The sequence below is a fragment of the Desmodus rotundus genome, chromosome 9, assembly GCF_022682495.2.
Source record: "Desmodus rotundus isolate HL8 chromosome 9, HLdesRot8A.1, whole genome shotgun sequence".
Classification (NCBI taxonomy): domain Eukaryota; kingdom Metazoa; phylum Chordata; class Mammalia; order Chiroptera; family Phyllostomidae; genus Desmodus; species Desmodus rotundus.
In genome coordinates this window covers 107,451,821-107,471,011 of record NC_071395.1, presented here as the reverse complement: position 1 = coordinate 107,471,011, position 19,191 = coordinate 107,451,821, and the positions used below count along the sequence as shown (strand labels likewise).

Below are 19,191 nucleotides of genomic sequence, written 5' to 3'. Positions count from 1 at the left end.
GAGAGTGGAGGAAGCAGAAGAGCCAGGCCCTCCACCCAGCTGGTGTCATTTCCTGGCTGTGAACGGAAAACTACGCCCTGCCTCCTAGCCTCTCAGCACCCAGGGGCTCACTTCCTACCTTCAGGGCCCACCCTCCCCCCCGACCTGTCATCACCCATCGCCATGCTCCTTCCCAGGCCAGGGAGGAAAGGGAAGGGTCCCCCCCATCACAGTGCCGTCATTTACAGGAAGGAGAGGCACAGGCTGGTGTGAGCCCCCAGACATGATCTTTAATTGATGTTCCTGCCCCTGCCTCCCCACCCCGAGCCCCGATGACATATATACAGGATGCAATATGGAGCCAGGCCCAGGCCCAGGCCAGTGCAGCCTCCAGTCACCCTGGGGCACTGCCAGGGTCGGGGCAGGAGGACGCAGATGGCTGGGAGCCGAGAGGACTTGGTCACATGAAGTCTTAAGTTCTCCACACCCCACTCCACCCCACGTGTGCACACACAGCATGTCCATGTGTGCAGAGGTATTCACACTTGTGCAGAGGTGTGGATCCAAATGCTTGTGCCAGATGCGTCGCCACCTGTGCGCACATGTGCACCATCAGAGGGCGCCTTAAGGTATCACAGCGGTAGTGCAAAACCCAACCCTGGGCCTGCTGCCCCTGCCGCAGCCCCGGGGAAGCTGGTGCGGCAGGGCTGGCCAGAGCAGTACTGCACCCATCCCCTTGCTAGGGCAGTGCCCGCTGAAGCTCAGTCCTGAGAACCCCATTGTAGGCATATCCAGTTACCCACGAGGGTGTCAGTGGGTCTCAGTCCCCAGTTTGCCCTGAGGGGTGGTGCAGATAAACAGGGGGCCACCTCCTCCATGACTCCTCCTCAAAGTTGCCCCAGTAGCAGGGGTGGGGGAGTGGGGGAGACTAACAGGGACCTCTCAGAGGCCCTTGGGGTATTCAGAAATCCCTGCTGAGTCTGGGTGGGGGTCCCCGGGGAGGGGGCTCCATTCATTTGTGGCTTTCATCCATAGGTAGCTAGACCCCCATCTTGTCCCTGCCAGCTGGTCTTCAACAGTCAAGGAGCCAGAGCTCCTCTGTCCCAAGCAGGGGTCGGGAGGGAAGGCCGCCGGCAGGGCTGTTTGCTGGAGGACTGAGGAAGTCTGCCGGCCTCCACCCGTCTCAGCCTCCACTGCAGTGGGGACCCGAGGACACAAGGGGGAAACAACTGTAAACTTACTACTCGGCCCTGGGATGGGGGTAAGGAGCGGAATGGGTTTGACGGGGCCTTGAGGACTTTTCTAGAAGCTGAAGATCATCCATGAGACCCACCTTTTCCTACCTCCTCATGCACATCACAGGCAGAACCCCTAACCCTCCAGGCACTGGGCCACCTCAGGCCTTCCCTACTTGGGAAAGTCCTCCCAGGAAAAGATGGCCCAGCCTGGGACCACTAGGCTATGCCGGGGGGCACCTAAACCCTGAGTCAGCCCCAGAATCACCCTTCTTAAAAGGGGGAAGGTGCCATTTTATTTCAGGGGCTGCATTTCCTAGAACCCCAAATACATGCATCCTGGCAAGGACGGTCACTTTGAATTGAAGACAATCTGGGACATATGGTTGCCGCACCCAAAATCTGGGCTTGGGCACGGAGCAGGCAGCTTTGGTTTGGATCAGCACTCAAACTCCTCCCCGACCTCAGCAGGGCTGGGAGGGCAGAAGGAGCCAGGACTCCCGGCCCTGCCCAGCTGGGGGCATCAGTGTTCAGTGAGAAGCTTCCAGGCGTAGTCATCCTGGGGGATGGCCATGCCTCCCTTCCTCCAGCCCCTCCCACAAATGGCAAAACACCCCCCAACTGCCCTGGCCCAGCACCCCCAGAGTTACATTCATAGGTGAAGATTCAGTTAAAAAAAAAGTTTTTTGATTTCAGCCCCCTCTCCCTAAGTCCCAGAGAGCTAGAACCCTGTTCCAGCTGCCTGGTTTCGAGGAAGGGCCATCCTAGGCCATGCGCCCAGGGGCACCCCTCTACCCCTCCGCCCACCACCGTGGCAACCTGTGATGATGGAAGCTACATTCACAGAGAGAGTTGGTGTGCAAGGCCAAAGCCGCAGGAGGTGGGGTGGGGGACCATGAGGGACATGCCCCAGGCCTGGTCCACCCTGGTGGTGTGAAGGGCAGGGCCACAGCCCCCACCCTCCAAATCCCTGTGGGGCCAGGAGTTGAAAGGCTTGGGCCTGGAAGACATTGCAGGGTGCCTCCCTCCATGGCTGGGTGGGGGCAACTTCCCGATTCTGGGCTGAGACGTGGGTGCCAGGCTTGGAGGGAGGGGTGTGGCACTTAGGCCCCTCCAGACCTGGAAGGGAGAGGGGGCATCAGGGCAGCACAGGAGGCAGGGCCCAGAGGAAGACCCCTCCAAGCTGGGCCCCACGTGAGTGCTACGCCCTGGAGGCAGCAAGTCACAGGCTGGCCAGGGAGGGGGTCTGGCGGAAAGTCAGACAGCCAGTGAGGTGATGATGACGTGAGAGACCAAACAAATGGGATGCAGAGGGAGGATCCCTTCCCGGGGGTGGGGCTGTGGGGGTTGGGGGAGGGCCAGGAGCAAACGGACCAAGGCCTGAGGGGGATGGATGGGCAAGAGGAAACGGCTGAGGACTTTCCTCCAGGAGTGGGTTCTCCCACCCCTGTAGCGACATCAGCGACAGCGATGCAGAACTGGCCCTTAGGTCCCATCCACAGAATGTGAGGGGACAAATGAGATGGAGACGGACAGTGGGAGGGATGAGGTGGCAGGCATCACATTGCCCCCTGCTGGGTCGGGTCATACCTTCCTCGCCTGATGTTTCTTCAGGAGCCAAAGAGAGGATGGACAAAGAGAGAACAGAAAAGAAACCATCTGTGACCTCGTCTTGGGAGGTCTAACTAATCTTTTTAAATGTTAAAACAAGACCTGTGGCTGGCCTGGCCCGTGACCTACAAGCTCTAATTTAGCTAACCTCCCAGAGAGGCCCCTCAGCTCCAACAGCCTGGGGTTCTGAGAAGCCCCGGGACAGCAGAGGCAGGGCGGTGGGGGGGGGGGGGGGATAGGGGGCATGAGTGTCTCTTACTTAAATCCCCAGCCCGTGCCGCCCAGGACGATGGCTGCAACCAGGACAGCCCCGGCGATGGAGCCAATGATGATGTTGGTGCCACTGGGACCTGGGGAGGACGCAGGGCTTGGTTGGCAGGGACAGGCAAGGCAAGAAGACAGAGCCCTGTCCCAGACAGCAGTGGCCTCACCCTTATACTTCTCCGTCTCCCCGGTGGGTGGAGACGTGGGCAGGGGGTTGTGGATGCCGCAGTCTTTGCCCGTCCAGTCTGGCTGACAGATGCACTTCCCTTCATTGCTGCAGACCTAGACATGGGGCGGGGCCAGTCAAGGTAAGCAGGGCTCTGTCCCCTCTTGGAAGCCCCTCCTGCCATCCCTGATCTCCAGGCACCCACCCCATGGTGGGAGCAGACGCGGCGCTCCCCGCTGCCCGGGCAGGTGCTGAAGTTGAAGGCAGAGGCTGGCAGGCAGCGATGATCCAGGCACAGCATGTTGGGCCCACAGGCCGTGCCATCCTCCACGTAGCTCAGGTCTGAGCCATCGGCCAGCTGCACGTGGCCACCCCTGAGGAGACAGCATAGCCAGCCTCCGCCCATGCCCCCCACCCCATCACAGTTGCTACCTCCCCTTCCCCAGCCATGGTCCCAGCCAACACCTGCAGTCCAGCTCCTTGCCCTGGTGGTAGAATGTGACACTGCTGATGTCCCCTCCTAGGTCCCCCAGCCGAGGAGCTCCAGAGATATTGACGCAGAGGAGGAAGCCACACAGCACATCCCTGTTGGGGCAGTATGGAGACAGTGGGCCCTAAGTCTGACCTCTGACCCACCTACCAAACTTGAATTTGCCTTCTCCTCACACTCTGATTTTTTATGTATTCTCCCATCGAGACTCCCAGGTACATCCTAGAAGAAATTACTGCTCCATCTTTGAAAAAAAGAAGAAACCCCAGGCCCCAGGGCTGGGGAGGCTCAACCAGGAGCCTTGGCAACTCACTGTTTATTGCACTGGATCCAACCTGACCCCTTGCGCCCACAGTTCCCACGCTCTGTCCCCTCCACATTCAGCTTCTCGTAGCAGAAGCGATCAGCAGCCGCTGTAAAAAGGTGATGTGCGGCGTCACCCCAGAACCCACCCCAGGACCTTAAGTCTGCACCTCCAACATTCCGGCTGACACCCAGTCAAGCTGGGTCCCCGAGAGGTTGGAGAGCTGCATATTTGGTGGAGAATGTATTTAGCCAGAACCTGCCCCCTCCCCAGATGGTTGACTCTGGGTCCTCCAGAGCCCCTTCTCCTACTCCTAGCCAGACTCACCATGGCCCCAAAGGGCTTGGCACTGCCGGTCCCGAGTTTTGCAGCGACCCCCATAGCAGCGGCCCTAAGGGACAAATGGGAGACAAAAGGGACCCACACACCGAGTGGTCACAGTGGAGACAACAAACTGCACTGAGCCAGAAGAGGGAGGAGCCCCCAACACCACCATACCTGCTCCTGATCACAGTAGTAACCGTCCAGCTTATGCAGGTTAGGGGGGCACTGCAGAGAGAGGGGCAGCTGAGCAGAGCGACCCTAGGCCTGAGATGTGAGGCTGGCGCCAGGGAGGGAGGGGGGGTGGCCTAATGCCCCCCAAGTGGGGGCTCTTCCATGTCAGGAACAAAGACCTGCCTTGGAACTCAGACCACGCAGGTCAGCCAGTCCCCTGTTCCCTGCACCCCTTCACAGGGCTGGGAAAATTCAATGCCTGGCACGTAAGAAAGACTTCAGAGATGTTAACTAATATTATCATCTTTGGTTCCTAGCACGCACCAGGACCACGTCAGGTGATGGGAACACCAAGGAGACTGCAAACGAGATTGTAGGAGCAAAGCCGGGAGGCACGAACAACCCCTTCCTCAGGTGAGGAAACAGGTTAATTAGCAGCGGCGACGCCAGCAGCAGAGCGGAGGGGCGCGAAGAATAGTGGTCACCCGACACAGCCAAAACCGTAGGGACAGGGGTTGCCCCGCCCGGGGTTCCGCAGACCGGCCAGGCTGGACAGACCTGGCTCGAGTCACCAGTGCAGGTCTCCGCGATATCGCACTCATTCACGGCCTCTCGACAGGACACACCCCGCGGTTCGTACTGAGGAAGGGATACGTTTCAGGGCTCAACCTGGGACCCTGGACCCGGACCCGCCCCCAGGCCTGCTTGCGTTCCGCCCCGCCCACCGCCTCCCTCCAGGTGCCCCGCCCCCTCCCCTGGCCCCGCCTACAGTAGGCCCAGCACGTCCTGCCCTTTCCTTCCCCATTGGCGCTTTCTTCGTGCCAAGCCCCGCCCCTCCAAGTTTGCTCAGGCTCCATCTGCTCTATGGTCAGCAGCTGGGTCCCTCTTGGTCCCGCCTCCTCCCCGCCCTAACAGTGGGTCCCCCTTACCTTGCAACGGCGACAGCACAGCCCGTCGCTGCACATGGCGTCGTGAGTCAGGGTGCATTTCTTGCAGCAGTTCCCGCCCGCTCGGCTGCACTCCTGAGAGACCGGTGAGAAGGGTAGGGAAGCGGGCGAGCCTGGACCCTCCCACCTAGGCTCGCCCTCTCACCCACCCCCGCGTCCCCCAGCCTGGGACCTGGCACTGGTCGCTCACCTGCACAGAGCCGCAGTCACACTCCTCCCCCGCCTCCACGAAGCCGTTTCCGCACTCAGGGGGGTCCAGTAGCTGGACAGGGAGGGGGTGTCGGGAGTCTGGCCGGGTCCCGACCCAAGGCTCGTTCCCACGTTACCCGCCCTTGGGCTGGTACCTTCAGGGGCTTGTTGAAGAGGCAGCTCCCACCGCCCTCCTGCAGAAACTGATTGTACTCGTCGATGCTGCAGCGGGAGAACTTGCGGGGCAGGTAGAACCTGGGCAGGGATAAGGAGGGGATACCGCTGGGTCCTGGCCGCGCCCTCCCTCCCAGCCCACTTTCTAGGCCCCTTCTAAAGACTGAGGATAGGCTGCAATGGGGACTCGCTCACGCTGTGGGGGAGGCTGAGGATCTGCACAACAATCCTCCCGCCTCCCCGTCTAGCGGGAGTGGGCGGAGGAGGTCGCTCCTGTCCCCTTTCTGCAACCTCAAGACTCCAGGAGTCAGGTTGAAGTGACTGGGAGCGAAGGTGCCTCCAAAAGAGGCTTTGGCGGCCCCCAGCGGCGGCAGTGTGCATTACAGTCTGGTCAGTTTTGGTGCGGAGCAGAGGAATCTGGGTCTCCCTGTGTGCAGTGTACTGAAGAAAACTGGGTTTCTTGGAATCCTGAGTGGTTCGGAGAGCTAGACCTCTTGGCCACCAGGTCGAGACTGTCACCAGTACTCACTCTGGAACTCTCCTTGCACTGGGCCTTCCTCTGGTTTGTCCACCCAAACTCACCCAGTATCCTCCATGATGCAGCCCAGCCAGCTGTCCGGACACTTGCAGTCCCCTGAGAGGTGAGCCAGGTGTACATAAGAGAGGGCAGGTGACTGCCCCCCACCCCCGGACACCCTCTTCACTCCTGGAGCTGCTGGGCGTGAGTCTAGGCCGGTTATGGGGCCACGTGGGATCTTCGCTGATACCTGCTGAGCTCCGGTGTTTGTTCCACATCATGCCCAGGTTCTGCCCCAGCGTCTGGGCCAGGGTCACTGCCATGGCGCCCATGTTGTCGTACTTGGGGTGAGGAAGACGGAGCACAAAGATGTCTACATCCCTCCAAAAGGCACAGGGCTCATGCCCTTAGGAGCCCCTTTCCCTCCCACCCCCACCCCAGCTGTGTCCCCACACTGCTCACCTCATTCACACCCCCGCCCCTGGACAGAGAGCAGATGCCTCCCACGTAGGCAGCCCCACTGCTGGTGCTCTGGAAAGTCCTGCCCCTGGAGGGGAAAGGGCTGTCGGGAAAACCTCCTGCCCTACCCACGGTGGCTCCCCTGGGCTGTGAGGGAGATGAGGAGCCTCCCCTACTGGAGTCCTTCCTTGGGGAGGTAAGTAGGAAGAAGCCCCCCTTCATGTCATCCTGTGTGATCTCAGGCAAGCCCCTTCCCCTCTTTGGGTTTGTTTGCTTGCAAACCACATGAGAGGTTCCTACTAGATCATCTCTAATTGCAAGGACCTCTTATTTGACTTTTTGCCCTACCAGGAAGGGTGCTAGGACAGTTTGAAAAGGGAAGAGGGAGCAAAGGGGCAGAGGTGAAGGCATAGGTGATCAGAGGTGGGGAAAAGGGGCATCGGCTTAAGATGCAGGGGAGGATGCCCAGCCTGTCGCAATGGCTGGAGCAGGTACAAGATAAGCCTGACCAGCCTCAAACCCTGCAAGAGCACCTGGCACAGAGCAGGTGTGCCCTGAGCACTGTGGCCACCAGCACAGGCTGGTGGGATGCACGGGGTGGGGAACTCACGAGAAGAGGTGGGTGGCATCGCTGGGCTCAGGCAGGCCCTCCCGCCTATAGACCATGAGCCGGGCCAGGGTCTCCAGGAGGTCATCCTGCACCTGGATCTTGTCCCCATCTGCCCATGTTTCCATGGCAACCAGCACTATCCGGGTATTGAGCTGTTCCTTGTACATCTGGGCCCAGATGGGAGAAGATGGGGAGAAAGCTGGGGGGAGGGCGTGGGTGTTGGGGGATAGGGCTGGAGAAGGGCACCAGTCTGCACCTCCTTCGGGAAGTGGTGGGGGGGGGTCACTGGCTGACAGTGCCCTAGAGGGCTCACCCCAAGGATGTGTGCAGCCTGGTGGGAAGTGTGGGGCCATAGGGAGCGGGAGGGGGAGGCTTGCTCACCACATCTGCCAGGTTCACCACAGACTTGGCGAAGTTGCTGGTGAGGACCACCGACTGCCGCATCTGCTCAAACTACAGGAAGAGTGGGTGGAGGGTGAGGCTGCTCCCAGCCCCGCCTCCCGGAGTCCCCCCAGCCTGGGCACTTACCAGCTGGTGGTCGTTGATCACGATCAGCTCCACATACTTGGTCTCACTGTGCACCGTAGGGTGGCCCCGGCGGACCTGGCAGGGGGTGGGCACTTGGAATCAGTCCCCTCCATGCCTGGTGTCATGGCCAAGCCATGGACAGACTTAGGGGGCTGGACTCCAGCCAGGGAGAATGCCAGATCCCCACTGGTGGGGATACCCCTCCCCATCCTGGGTATAAGGGCAGGCAGCCCCTGTTAGCCCCCCATTGGGACATGTGTAGACACTGGCATTAGAGAATGGGGCGGGAGGCTTCCTCCCAGAGATGGTTCCCTGGCCCCCAGCCACATCAGTCTGAGCCCTCCTTTGCCCAGCCCGAGGTCTGTGCGGGCCCCGTACCTGCCTTTTCCTTCTCAGCCTCGGCCGGTTCGGAGGAGCAGAGTGGGCAGGGGCAGTGAACAGGCAGTCTGGAGGAAGGGACAGGTGAGGGGAGGCATAGCCAGTCCCCTCCCCAGCCCCACTTTTCCTCCTTTACCTGGTTCCCTGCATCTGGTGGGGGCTGGGAGGAGAGAGGTCCGGTAAATGAGGTGGGGAAGGGGTCCCTGCAATGAGGAAAACTTAGTTCTTGTAAGGCTGACAGGTCTGCTCTGAGCCCAGCTGGGGTGTGGGGCTGGGAGGAGACAGCCCTTCCCCAACCCCACCTCAGAGTGACCCAGAACCAGCCAGAGCTCCCATGTCGGATCTGATCTCCCATATGCTCAGATTCCGGGGTCAAGACCTGGGGGCGGCCAGGAGACAGGGGCAAAGGACACTGGAGCCCAGTGGGAGGTTACCTGGAGGACACTGGAGGTGGGGGCACAGGGAGAGGGAACCAGAGCTGGGGTCACTGAGGGCAGTGAAGCTGAGGTTACCAAGGCAGAAGGAGGGGCAATGACAGCCATCGGGACAAATGTGGTGGCGCTGTCAGAGGGGACAGTAAAGGCTCACCTGGGGGGCTTCCTGAGGCCTGGCCATCTCTCTGGGCTCCACGATGTAGGTGAAGTTCCCATCAGAGAAGACCCCGCTGCAGAGAGAGAGGTGCGGCTCCCCACCATCCCGGGGCCCAGGGTTGGAGGCTTTTTCAGGCTGCCCCGCCCCTCCCCATACTCACTGCAGCCCCTGGCAGGTGGAAAGAGCGGCAAAGGAGTGGGGGTTCCCTCGGAGCTTCCCCTGGTAGTAGCAGTGGTCTCCAGCCCCCTGGAGGAGCAGAACGTAAGTGGGCATGCCCCCTGCGCCGGCGTGAAGGCAGGAAGACAGATGAGGGCTGCTGGAGGTGCCCGAGTGCAGGGGGCTGCGGTCCTGGGTGCGCCCGGGTTTCTACAGCCCTGCTCTACTCTGGGGTGTGCCCCTAACCTGCTGCCTCACCCCGGGCAATTTCCTGGCCCTCTTTGGGCCTCCTTCACCTCACCTACAAAGGTGACCCCAGGGACCCCAGACTCCTTTGCGAAGAATAACTGGCATTCATGTAGCACCTACTATGTGCCGTGCACTGTTCTAAGCACTTACCATGGATAGTCTCCCTTGACTAGATGAATGCTATGGACTGACCCCCCAACACACACACACAACGTCACAGGCAGTGTGTTCACAGACGCCTGGACACGTGCTGTGTGTCCTCCTGGTCCCGGCTCCTGGGTCAGAGGGGACCGGCAACCCCTCCCCCTGCTTCCTGCAGAATTACTTGTGCTCCAGTTACTGAACAGCCTGGGGGAGGGGGGAGGCTATTTATAGACACTCATTCATCTTTGCTGGGCCTCTGGGCCTCTGGGCCTCTAGGACTGGGACCCTGCTATAGCAGGCAGCCAGGAATTCCCAGGGTCTTCTTGCTGAGTAAGAGGGTGTTTCCCCAACTGCCCCCTCCCAGAATGTCTGGGCCTGGAGCCGTCGTGGTGCTTGGCTGCCTCCATGCCTGGCAGGGAGGCTGGCCGGGGTCAGGCCCCTGGAGCTGGGCAAGGGAGCTCAGGGTGCTGCACACCCTCTGACATGCCGCTCCAACTCCCACCCCCAAAACCTCTAAGGTGGGGGAGATGGAGGGTCCTGCAGGGCAGGCCCATCCCGAGTGTAAGGTACACCCCAGGCCCCATCTCCAATGGCCGGCTGTCCCTTCATCGCACCTCCAATCGCACCTCCATGTCCCTTCCCACAGGCACTCACGGTGCTATGCTGCGTTGTCCCCTCCCGGCTGAAATGACGCTCCACGTATTTCGAGGCGAGGAGGTAACTGAAACAGAGTGGGCAGCAGAAGGACGGGTCACTCATGGGACTGGGTCAAGCTTGGGTCCTGCCCCAGCAGAGATGCAGATCTTGGGCCCCTCTCCCCCAACCCCGCCCAGTCTCCCCCTCCAGCAGCCAAGCCCAGGCCCTGCCTTGCCCACCGGTGTGCAGCCCTTCCCCCCAGGCTCAAGGCCACACTCACTGGTTCAGCTCCAGGTCCAAAGTGAAGTTGGAGTTGAAGGCTGGGATGACGAAACTCACCCGGGCCAGGTGGACAGGCTGGGGGTGGGGAGAGGGCAGAGGGAGGGTCAACCTGGGGAAGCCTGAAGGTGGGAATTGGGGAATCGGGGAAACCCCAGAACAGAGAGTAGCCCTGGGGAAGGGAGGGAGGGCGAAGTCCGGCAGCTATGAGGACCATTGATTGGGGGGGTGGGGAGATGCTTTGTGCGAGACCCTGTTCCTTTCCTGGGAGTGGGGGCAGGAGTGCGTCCACCGGGGCACAGCCCACTCTGCCCTCTGGGTCAGGGCACAGTGAGTAGCGCAGGGGGCAGATGCTAGCCCACCCTCTCTGGGGCAGCCTCCTGGAGCCGCCGGGGTGGAGAGGCGCAGCCTGGCCTGCCCACTGCTCGGGCCGGGCCTCCCGCTGTTGGCAGGGCCAGCCCACCCTCAGGTGGACTAAAGGGAGGCCCTCAGAGGTATTACAGGAAAGGGGTAAACAGGAGCTGTGTGCAGCATGATCCTGGGAACTTGCTGAAGCAGGCGCCTTCCTTCCTGTGTCCCTCTCCTCCCCTTCTGCTGGGGCCTCCACAGAAGGAGGAGACCTCAAACTCTGCGGATGGGGTGGGGTGCGCTGGAGTCGATGGGGGGCCTGAGAGCAGGGGTGATGGGCAGATGCCATCCCGTCAGGATGAAAGAACTTGGCTCCTCTACCCCCAAGTCCATTGCCCTCTGCCTCGCCCAAAGTAGCTCATCTTTAATATTTCAATCCCATGGTTAATTTTTAAACACGGAAGTTTTCCTGATAAATTTTTCAGAGGGGCCTTTGCAGTGGGGCTGGGAGGCTGTGGGTTGTCATGACAATGCACCAGGCTGAGCAAGATGGCTGCCCTCGCTGGCCTGGGCACCCATCTGATCTGGGGGGTGGGGACCCCAGACCTGAAGCTAGTGCACCTCTAGGGAAAGACACCCAAGAGAAGAAGGGACAGGAGAGTTTGGGTTGAGGGGGTGTTGTCCTTCTCAGCAACCACGTCCCCACCCCAAGCCTCAGGCCCTGCAAAAAATTGGGAAGTACGGGAGAGGCCTGGGAGGCACTGGAGCGTTCTTCCCACCATTCAAGAAGACTGAGTCCAGGCTCCCAAATGAGGGTCCTGCCACTGGGCCCGATGTCATGAAATCCCAGGTCTGTGCTCACTGGCTTCCTCATTACCACCTAGGTTTCTCCTGAGTGGCTATGACGTGCCTGGTACTGTTCTCCGTGCTTCACAAGTTTATCATATTTGATCTTCGCAACAACCCAATGGGGTGGGCGCTGCTGTTATCCTACTGACAGACGGGAAACTGAGGCACAGAGATACTAACCTGCCCAAGGCCACGCATCTAAGAAGTGGAAGAGCTGGGATTCAAGCCTAGCGGATCAGCTGCCAGGGCCTTCCTACCCCAAAGGTGAGGTAAGATGGAAATGGCCAAGGGTCCGTGGGAGGCCCCGGGAGAGGGGTGATGCAGGGGCAAAGGGCCGGAGCCTGGGTCGGCAGCCCTCTCTGCCTCAAGGACACTGACTCACCCCACCCCCCGTCCATCCTTGGCCCCTGGGGCACTGATCAGACTTGAAATAGAAAGTCAAGGACAAGTCACAGCTTCCCTCTCCTCCCCACTGGCCCGGACCATCCCGCTCTCCTTCTCCCCTCCTGGGTTTGAACTCTCTCTGCCTAGCCCACTTCTGCACTCCCCTGCCCCCAGGTCTGATCCTGCTCATTCTTTCTGACCCCTAATGGCAAACCCTGAACCCACCCCCATGCTGGCCATCCAGAGGAGCAGCCTGTCCAGGCTCCTTGCCCTGACTTCACTCTCAGGCCGGGCAGCCTCAGGGATGGTCCAGCCACCTCTCTGAGCCTCAGATTGTCCCTGTGAAAATGATAAGCTGAGCCCAGACGCCAGGCTGTGAGGCTGGCTTGTGCAGTGGGGGTCGTCCTGGGCCTGGAGAATTCTGGCCGAGCTGGCCCTGGCACTTGCAGAATCTTCTCCACTCAGAAGTGAGTGAGCTAACCCATCTGGCCTCTCTCCTCTTGGTACAGAGCAAGCTGGCCCCACTCTGAGGAAAGCCCAAACACCAGGTCCTCTCTGGCCCCATCATTTCCTGCCCCTACCAGAGGCGGTAGGAGGAAGAGGAGGGAGACCAAATAGCTGGGCAGGTTTGCCTGGCCGGGCCCAAGTAGGAGGTGGGGGGACACAGGGGAACGTTCCCTGTCTGAAGGATGGAAAATCAGGCAAGCCCACCTCAGTTCCCAGGACCTCTACACACCCGGTGTCTGGGCAGGGGGCTCCTGCTGGCACCAGGGCCCTAAGACTCCCCAGCCAAGCCTCAGGCCCAGGTTTCATCAAAGCCAAACTGCTCCTGCCCCTGACCTGCCCCTGACTTCTCCCATTACCTCTCAGCCCTTCCCTTGGGAGCCCCTCCTGTCCCCTGTCACCTGCCCTCCTCCGTTCCCAGCTCAGTGCAGCTGGTGACTAGCCGGCTGGGCCCCGACCCCGTGCCCTGCTCTTGCTTCTTGTCTCTTGTTCTGGGCCATCCGGCTTTCACATGCTCCGGCTCATTTGATCTCAACCTGCCCGGGATGTCTGGCGCTCATTTTACAAATGCCAGGCGGAGGCTCAGGGAGAGACACTTGGAGGTGACTGGCCCAGGGCCACACTGGGGAGGTGCAGGGCCAAGCCTCACTCTCGGGCTGCAGTTCATGTCTACCATGGCAGCTGCGGCCACCTGGCAGGAGTGACCACGGCCTCCCCAAGGCGTCCCTGTTGCCAGCTCATCCACTCCCCAGGTACCTGCTTGCGCCCTGTGTCAGACTGACCAGATACAGGGGGCAGAGATCCCGCTGAAGTTCCAAGAGAACACATACAGAAGCGGAGCCCCACCCCAGACCTACAGAGTCAGTCCTGGGAAGAGGGAGACAAAGGTGTTGAGGGTCCCCAGTGCCCTGGACAACTTGAACACCCAGGCACTGTCCCCAGAGAGTCACCCTGAACCCCTCCTCCGAACCTCCATCTCTTGCCATGGCCTCCTCCTCCCCACCCTCTTCCGTAAAGCCTGCACCCGCCAACCAACCCGCAGGGGCTGCGGCCCCCCTACTCTTGGCTGTTAGGCAGTTCTTCACACCCTGATTCCGCTTCTCCTGTGGGCAGCCGTGAGTCGGCCCCCTGGAGGCCAGGCTACACTCGTCTTTTTCGCTGCCAGGGCCCCACGCTTGTGTTGAAAGCAGAGGCGTCCAAGGGCCTGAGTGAGCTGCTTAAGCTCTCCAAGCCTCAGTTTCCCCATCCGTGACATAGGGTTGTCGTGAGGATTAAATGAGAGCCCTTTTTAATGTGTTATTCTCACAAGGATTGGTGGTAATAACGAATGACAGGAAGAGAGTGTAAATGGTCCAGCTGAACAGGGCTCGGAGGAACCGGGTAAACTGTAAGAGCTGGGCGGCAGCGGGTGGGGACGAGCCAGAGGAGCGGAGGCCCCACCTGGGAGAAACCCCCTCACCCAGCAGCTACGCCCCAAGGTGCAGTGAGGCCCCGCTCACTGTCAGGGCGGTGGGGGTCCCAGAGGGAAGAACTGGATGGATTTCTGTTTTCTCTTTTTTTCTGCCGTCACTTTTTAATTTTTTTATTTATTAATTTGAGAGAGAGAGCGGAAGCGCGAGACGGACAGAGAAACACTGATTTGTTGCTCCACTTACTTACACAACTCATTGGTTGGTTCTTGTGTGTGCCCTGCCTGACCGGGGATCGAACCCACAAGCTTGGTGTATCAGGGACGATGCTCTAACCAGCTGAGCTACCCGGCCAGGACCTTGGATGAATTTCTGTTAATTGAATTTGACTTAAATTTTTGAGGACAGTCGCTTTTTTTATCGGGTCATTAGTCCCTCTGAAGACAGACTCTGGGCAGCTGGGTCCCTCTAGGCTACCAGCAGGGGCACTTACGAAGGTCAAGACCACAGGCTAGATGGAGTCTGGCTGGGGAAGCAAGACTCCTGCCCCCGTGGCCCCCCGAACTCCGCCCAGAGCCTGACAGGTAACCCCCAGATGCCCTGGCTCCTGTTTCTGGAACCGGCCCTCACGCCGGCACCTGGCCCCCACAAGCAGGGCGGAGTGCGGGCCTCACGCACGCTGAACGTCTGCTCTTGCCAGACCCCAGGTAGGACACCTGCGTAGACGTCAGTTCCTCTGACCCTCACAGCGGCCGGGCAGAGGGGCGATGACTATTATCCCCATTTCATGAATGGGGAAGATGGTGTTCAGAGGCACCAAAGGCTTGCCCAGGCCACTCCTCCTTCAGAAGCAGTGGAGTTGGGACCCACTGAGGCTGTCCCACCCCAAACCCACAGGTACAGCCTTTCACAGAAAAGGACTTCAGCCTCCTGCACATGTTCCCTCTGCCCCAGCTCACAGCAGGGCGTGCTGAGCCCAGCACAAGCCCCAGCCCTGGCTTTCCACTGTCAGCCTGCTCCTACCACACCCTCCTGCCTCCAGTCTCAGGACAGCACTGTGACCTTGGCTGCAGAGACCACAGCGTGGCCTTGGCCCTAGTGGAGTAATAGGGCTTCCGGCAAAGACCCTGTGGCTCCCTGCCCCTGACTGCTGTCTTGCAAGGGTTGGGGACTGAGTCTCGCCCTGTTGTCCCCCACCCCTCTGCAGGAAGAAGACACAAGCACTGTAGCACATGTCCTCAGTTGAGGGCTTCCAGGGTGGCATTTCCAGTGAATGCTGGTCTGGGTGGTTCTCACAGGAGCTCAGCCCAGTGACCGAGGTCCCCTCCCCTAGCCTGCTCAGCTGAGAGTCTATCTCCTGGGCCTGGTTAAGAATATTTCTCCAGGTATCACTCTTTGCTCTGCTACTTAAATGCTGTGTGGCCTGGGGTAGTTGCTTCACCTCTCTGTGCCTGTTTGCCCGTCTGTGAAATGGGAATACTGAGAGCCCCACGTCCTGGGGTTGTGATGAGAATGAGGTGAATTCACGCACACACAGGCAGAAGAGTGCCTGCCCCCGTCGGGTCCCCCAGCACACTGTCATTTCTGCAGCTCCTGCTCCGACCTGGCCCCCTTCCCTCTCAGAAGTCCCTCTCACACAAGCCGGGAGTCCTCACACACTGTCACCACCTCTGGGCAGCGGGTGGCCCGAGATGATTACCATCCTCCTGGTTTTAGAACGGGCCAGAGGGCGAGGTGAGCAGCCCAGGGCCAGGGCAGGTCAACACCCCCGGGCCCCTCCATCCTGTGCTGCCAGTCAGCGTGTGCCTCTGGCCTCACCACATGGCCCTTGGCAGACGGGGGTCTTGAGGCTGACCCACCACCTGGCTTGGCCTGTGGTCCTAAACCAGAGCAATAACTTCAGACAAAGCTCAACAGCACCAAGGCGGGGCGTGTCCCACCGGGACACTGGGCTCCGCCTACACTGTCTCCAACATCAGCCTGGAGGGTCTGAGGCCCGAAGTGCTCCAGCGAGAAAGGCCAAGTGGGAGGTAGAGGGTTGTACCCTCTCCTTCCGGTCTCCTGGTCAGGGGAAACGTTCTGGACATGTCTTTCTGTCTCCCTTGGTCTTCCACCTTGCACTGGGTGAGGCTGGGGACCTGCCCCCTGCGCCCAAATCTAGAGTCCCTGGAGGCAGTGGGAAGAATCTGGTCTTGGAAAAAATTATTCCACTGCTTAAGATCTGATTTGACTTTGAGCAAGTTACTTAACTTCTCTGAGTCACAGTTTGCTCATGTGCAAAATGGGCAGACAAGTTACCTGCCTTACAGAGTTGTAAGAATTCCACCTCAGGGGAAACTGAGGTACAGGTGAGGCCAATCAATGAGTGAGTTCCGTGGGGGGGAGGGCTGCAGTGGAGTAACTGGGAAGGCTCAATCCCAGAGAGACCCCCACCCTGGAGGGGACCACCGCCTCACAGACCCACAGACCCCTCGGCCCCCACCTCCTCGGACACCCGCCCTCCCCCGGCACATTCGGACTCAGTCACTCACACATCACGTGCACACGTGCCACCCACTCACCCAGCAGAACGACACCAAAAGAGATTCCCCTCCTGTGTGGGGGGCTCAGCCCACCCAGTCCAGCTGCATCCACCCAGCTCTCACCGCACTGTCCCAGGCACCACCACACCCCAGAGCAGCCCCCCTTTCAGGTGACTACGCTGAAGGAGCACCCACCCTTCCTCCCTGCCTGGCCCTCAGCTCTCTCTCCCCTCTGTCCTCTGACCCCATTGGCAGCATGGCTCCCCATCCTACTGGACACCCCCTAACACACCAGATAGGGGTCCTGGCAGTCAGGCCCCGCCATCACCTCCCAGCCAACACAGCCTTGGGGTGCACAGTTCAAAGGAAGGGGGGCAGTAGGGAAGTGAGTCAGACTAATGGCCAGGACACCTCATGCCTGGCCCTGGGACCATCCCGACTGCCCATCTCCCATCTCCCAAGGAGCCTGGGCAGGTGCTGAAAGCAGCCTCCTCGCCTTTCCTACCCCCCCACCCCGCCCCCAGGCCTGCCTGCTCAGGACCATTAGCCACCCCTCCCCCCTCTGCACTGCTCTGAGTGACGGTCCATCTATTATGCATGCTGCCTTCCTGCTCCATCCCATTTCCCGAGTCCCCCCCACCCCCACAGCCCCCGCCCCCGCTGAGGGCTTTTAACCAAGTACATTAGGCAGGGCCAGATGCCAGTCTGACAGATGTCCACAGTGTTGGCCTCTGTTTCCCTCCTTCCTTCCTCTGCCCAGCCCAGGACCTCCCACCCTCCAAGACCTCAGTGGCCCAAACTTCCGAGCCTCCTCCTCCAGTCTCAGCTCTGCACCTCCCACCTCTCTCTGCCAGGCCCTCGCCATCCCGCCCGCCGCCACCCCCGTTGGCCTGGCTAACTTTCAACTTCCAGCTCCTGGAGAGCTGAGGCGTGCTGAATGAATATTCCATCTGGGTGATTATTATTCACATGATATTAATTAATTATTAATTGCAATTAATCTCCTTCATTCCCAACCTTCCTCTGGGAGGCAGGAGGGGCCTGGCAACTGAAAGGGACAGGGGGTGGAGGCATTTATGGGTGCACTTGGGGCCTGGAACCTTTTTCCAAGGCCCCGTCCTCAGTGAGGACAGGAAGGAGAACAAGCTGATCAGTGCAAGGGGGAAACTGAGACAGGAGCAAGCACTAAGCTGTTCCAAAAAGGCCCACTATGGGTGGCTATGGCAGGAACCCAGGATCCCTAACCCCTGAATGGGCTCTCAGCTGCTTCTCCCTACCCTTACTGCCCTACCCAACCCCTGTTTGGAGTAAAACCACTTGCTTTGGCAGGAGAGGAGTGGGGGCCAGCAGAAGGCTGACTGAGACTGGCCTGAGCCTTGGGCGTTTCAGTCTGCTGAGGGCACGGGATCCCCGCGACGATGGAGGGGCCCTGGAGTAGGGCAGGTGGGTGCTCCCACTGGTGGGTTCCAGTACCCACTTGGTACAAAAGGGGAGGCATCAGGAGCCAGCCGCCTGGGAGGCACCCAAACCCTGGCTGCCCCTGGCCTCCCACGGGTTCTAAGGCCTGTTTCAGCCCCCTGGCCTCCCCACTCAGCTCCACTCACCGGTCCACGGGGTGGCTCCTGGCGGACCCTGGTGTCTAACTGCTGCTTTCGGACCTCTCCCCCGGAGCTCTCCCCAACCAGACGGCTGGGTTCTGTGACCTCAGGGGCCTCCGGGCCCCACAACCGGGGTGAGACCCTCCAACGCAGAGCTCCAGCAGGACCCCGGGTCCCAAGACCTGGGGACACAAGGCCATAGCTGTAGGCAGATGCCCACCGTTGGGCTGGAGACTTGGGAATGGAATGGGCACTCCCACCCCCGACTCTGGTGTGGCTCTTGGGGTCCTGGGGGTTTTGAGGGGAAAGATACGGTGCCCTGCAGGCGGAAGAGTCCGATGGGATGGGGAGGGGGCCAGGAGCTTGCTTCACTCCTGCCCAACTGTCACGACTGCCCCCCCAAACCGCAGAGACCTGCAGAGTCCGCCGGCCAGCGGCAGGGGGATGGCCGAGGTGCGGCAGGCCAGATGGGGACAGGTGGGTGCCCGCACCCTCCCACCTCCCCCGCACCCACCCTCCTGCACTCTAGACCGGCTGTCACCCCGAGCACTGCAGGAAAATGTGGCTGCAGCAGAAACCGCCGCAAAACCCCGGGGCGGGGGCTGGGAAGGGGCGCCCGGCGGGCGGGGGTCACTCACCCGGCGCGGGGAGCAGCGGCAGCAGCAGCAGCGCCGCGACCGCCCAGCGCCGCAGCCGCCTCATGGCTCGTTCATAATCCTCCGAGTCCGGGGGCTGCGGTGGAGCGGCTCGTCGCGGGCGGAGGCGGGACGCGGGCGGGGGCGCGGGCTGCGGAGCCGCGGGCGGGGGCGCCGGCCCGGCGCGGGGCGAGGCTGGCGGCGGCGGCGGGGAGGGCGCCCGGCTCAGCGCGCTCGGGCCGCGGCCATCCCGGCGGGGCGGCGGGCCGGGTTAAGAGCGGAGCGGCGAGCACGTGAGCCGAGGGCCCGCCCCCGCCCCCCGGGGCCTCCCCAGCCGGGCAGCGCCCGGGCCGCCGTGACAGGAGGACAAAAGAGGCACCGCCCGGGGGCCGGCCTTCTCGCACCGCCTCGGCCCTCCTCGGCAGGTGCGGGCCGGTCGCACCCGGTCCCGGTCCTGCGACCCCCTCCTCGGCAGCCCCTTGCTCCGAGGTCCAGCAGAGTTGTAGGGGGAGGGAGGCAGGGTACACAGGGACTCCCGAGC

At 61.0% G+C, this 19,191-nt stretch overlaps 1 protein-coding gene across 2 annotated transcripts; it reads right to left on the bottom strand.

Annotated features, from left to right (window-relative positions):
* Positions 1 to 261: 261 nt before the first annotated feature.
* ADAM11 (ADAM metallopeptidase domain 11) lies at positions 262 to 18,923 on the bottom strand. Of its 2 annotated transcripts, XM_053911939.2 has the most exons (27): positions 18,654 to 18,923; positions 18,022 to 18,197; positions 10,403 to 10,479; positions 10,141 to 10,207; positions 9,098 to 9,183; positions 8,935 to 9,010; positions 8,483 to 8,549; positions 8,347 to 8,414; positions 7,969 to 8,043; positions 7,822 to 7,893; positions 7,441 to 7,607; positions 6,834 to 6,918; positions 6,622 to 6,712; positions 6,437 to 6,488; positions 5,836 to 5,935; positions 5,682 to 5,753; positions 5,474 to 5,566; positions 5,103 to 5,183; positions 4,548 to 4,598; positions 4,377 to 4,440; positions 4,059 to 4,158; positions 3,721 to 3,840; positions 3,461 to 3,629; positions 3,257 to 3,371; positions 3,085 to 3,175; positions 2,805 to 2,822; positions 262 to 2,333 (listed from the first exon to the last, which is right to left on the bottom strand). In XM_053911939.2, the coding sequence occupies exons 1-27, from the start codon at positions 18,715 to 18,717 to the stop codon at positions 2,318 to 2,320; spliced, it is 2,313 nt and encodes a 770-aa protein (XP_053767914.1). In that variant the 5' UTR covers positions 18,718 to 18,923; the 3' UTR covers positions 262 to 2,317. The 2 variants fall into 2 exon arrangements, with proteins under 2 accessions (XP_053767914.1, XP_053767913.1); XM_053911938.1 differs by having other exon boundaries at positions 262 to 2,822.
* Between the last annotated feature and the right edge of the window lie 268 nt (positions 18,924 to 19,191).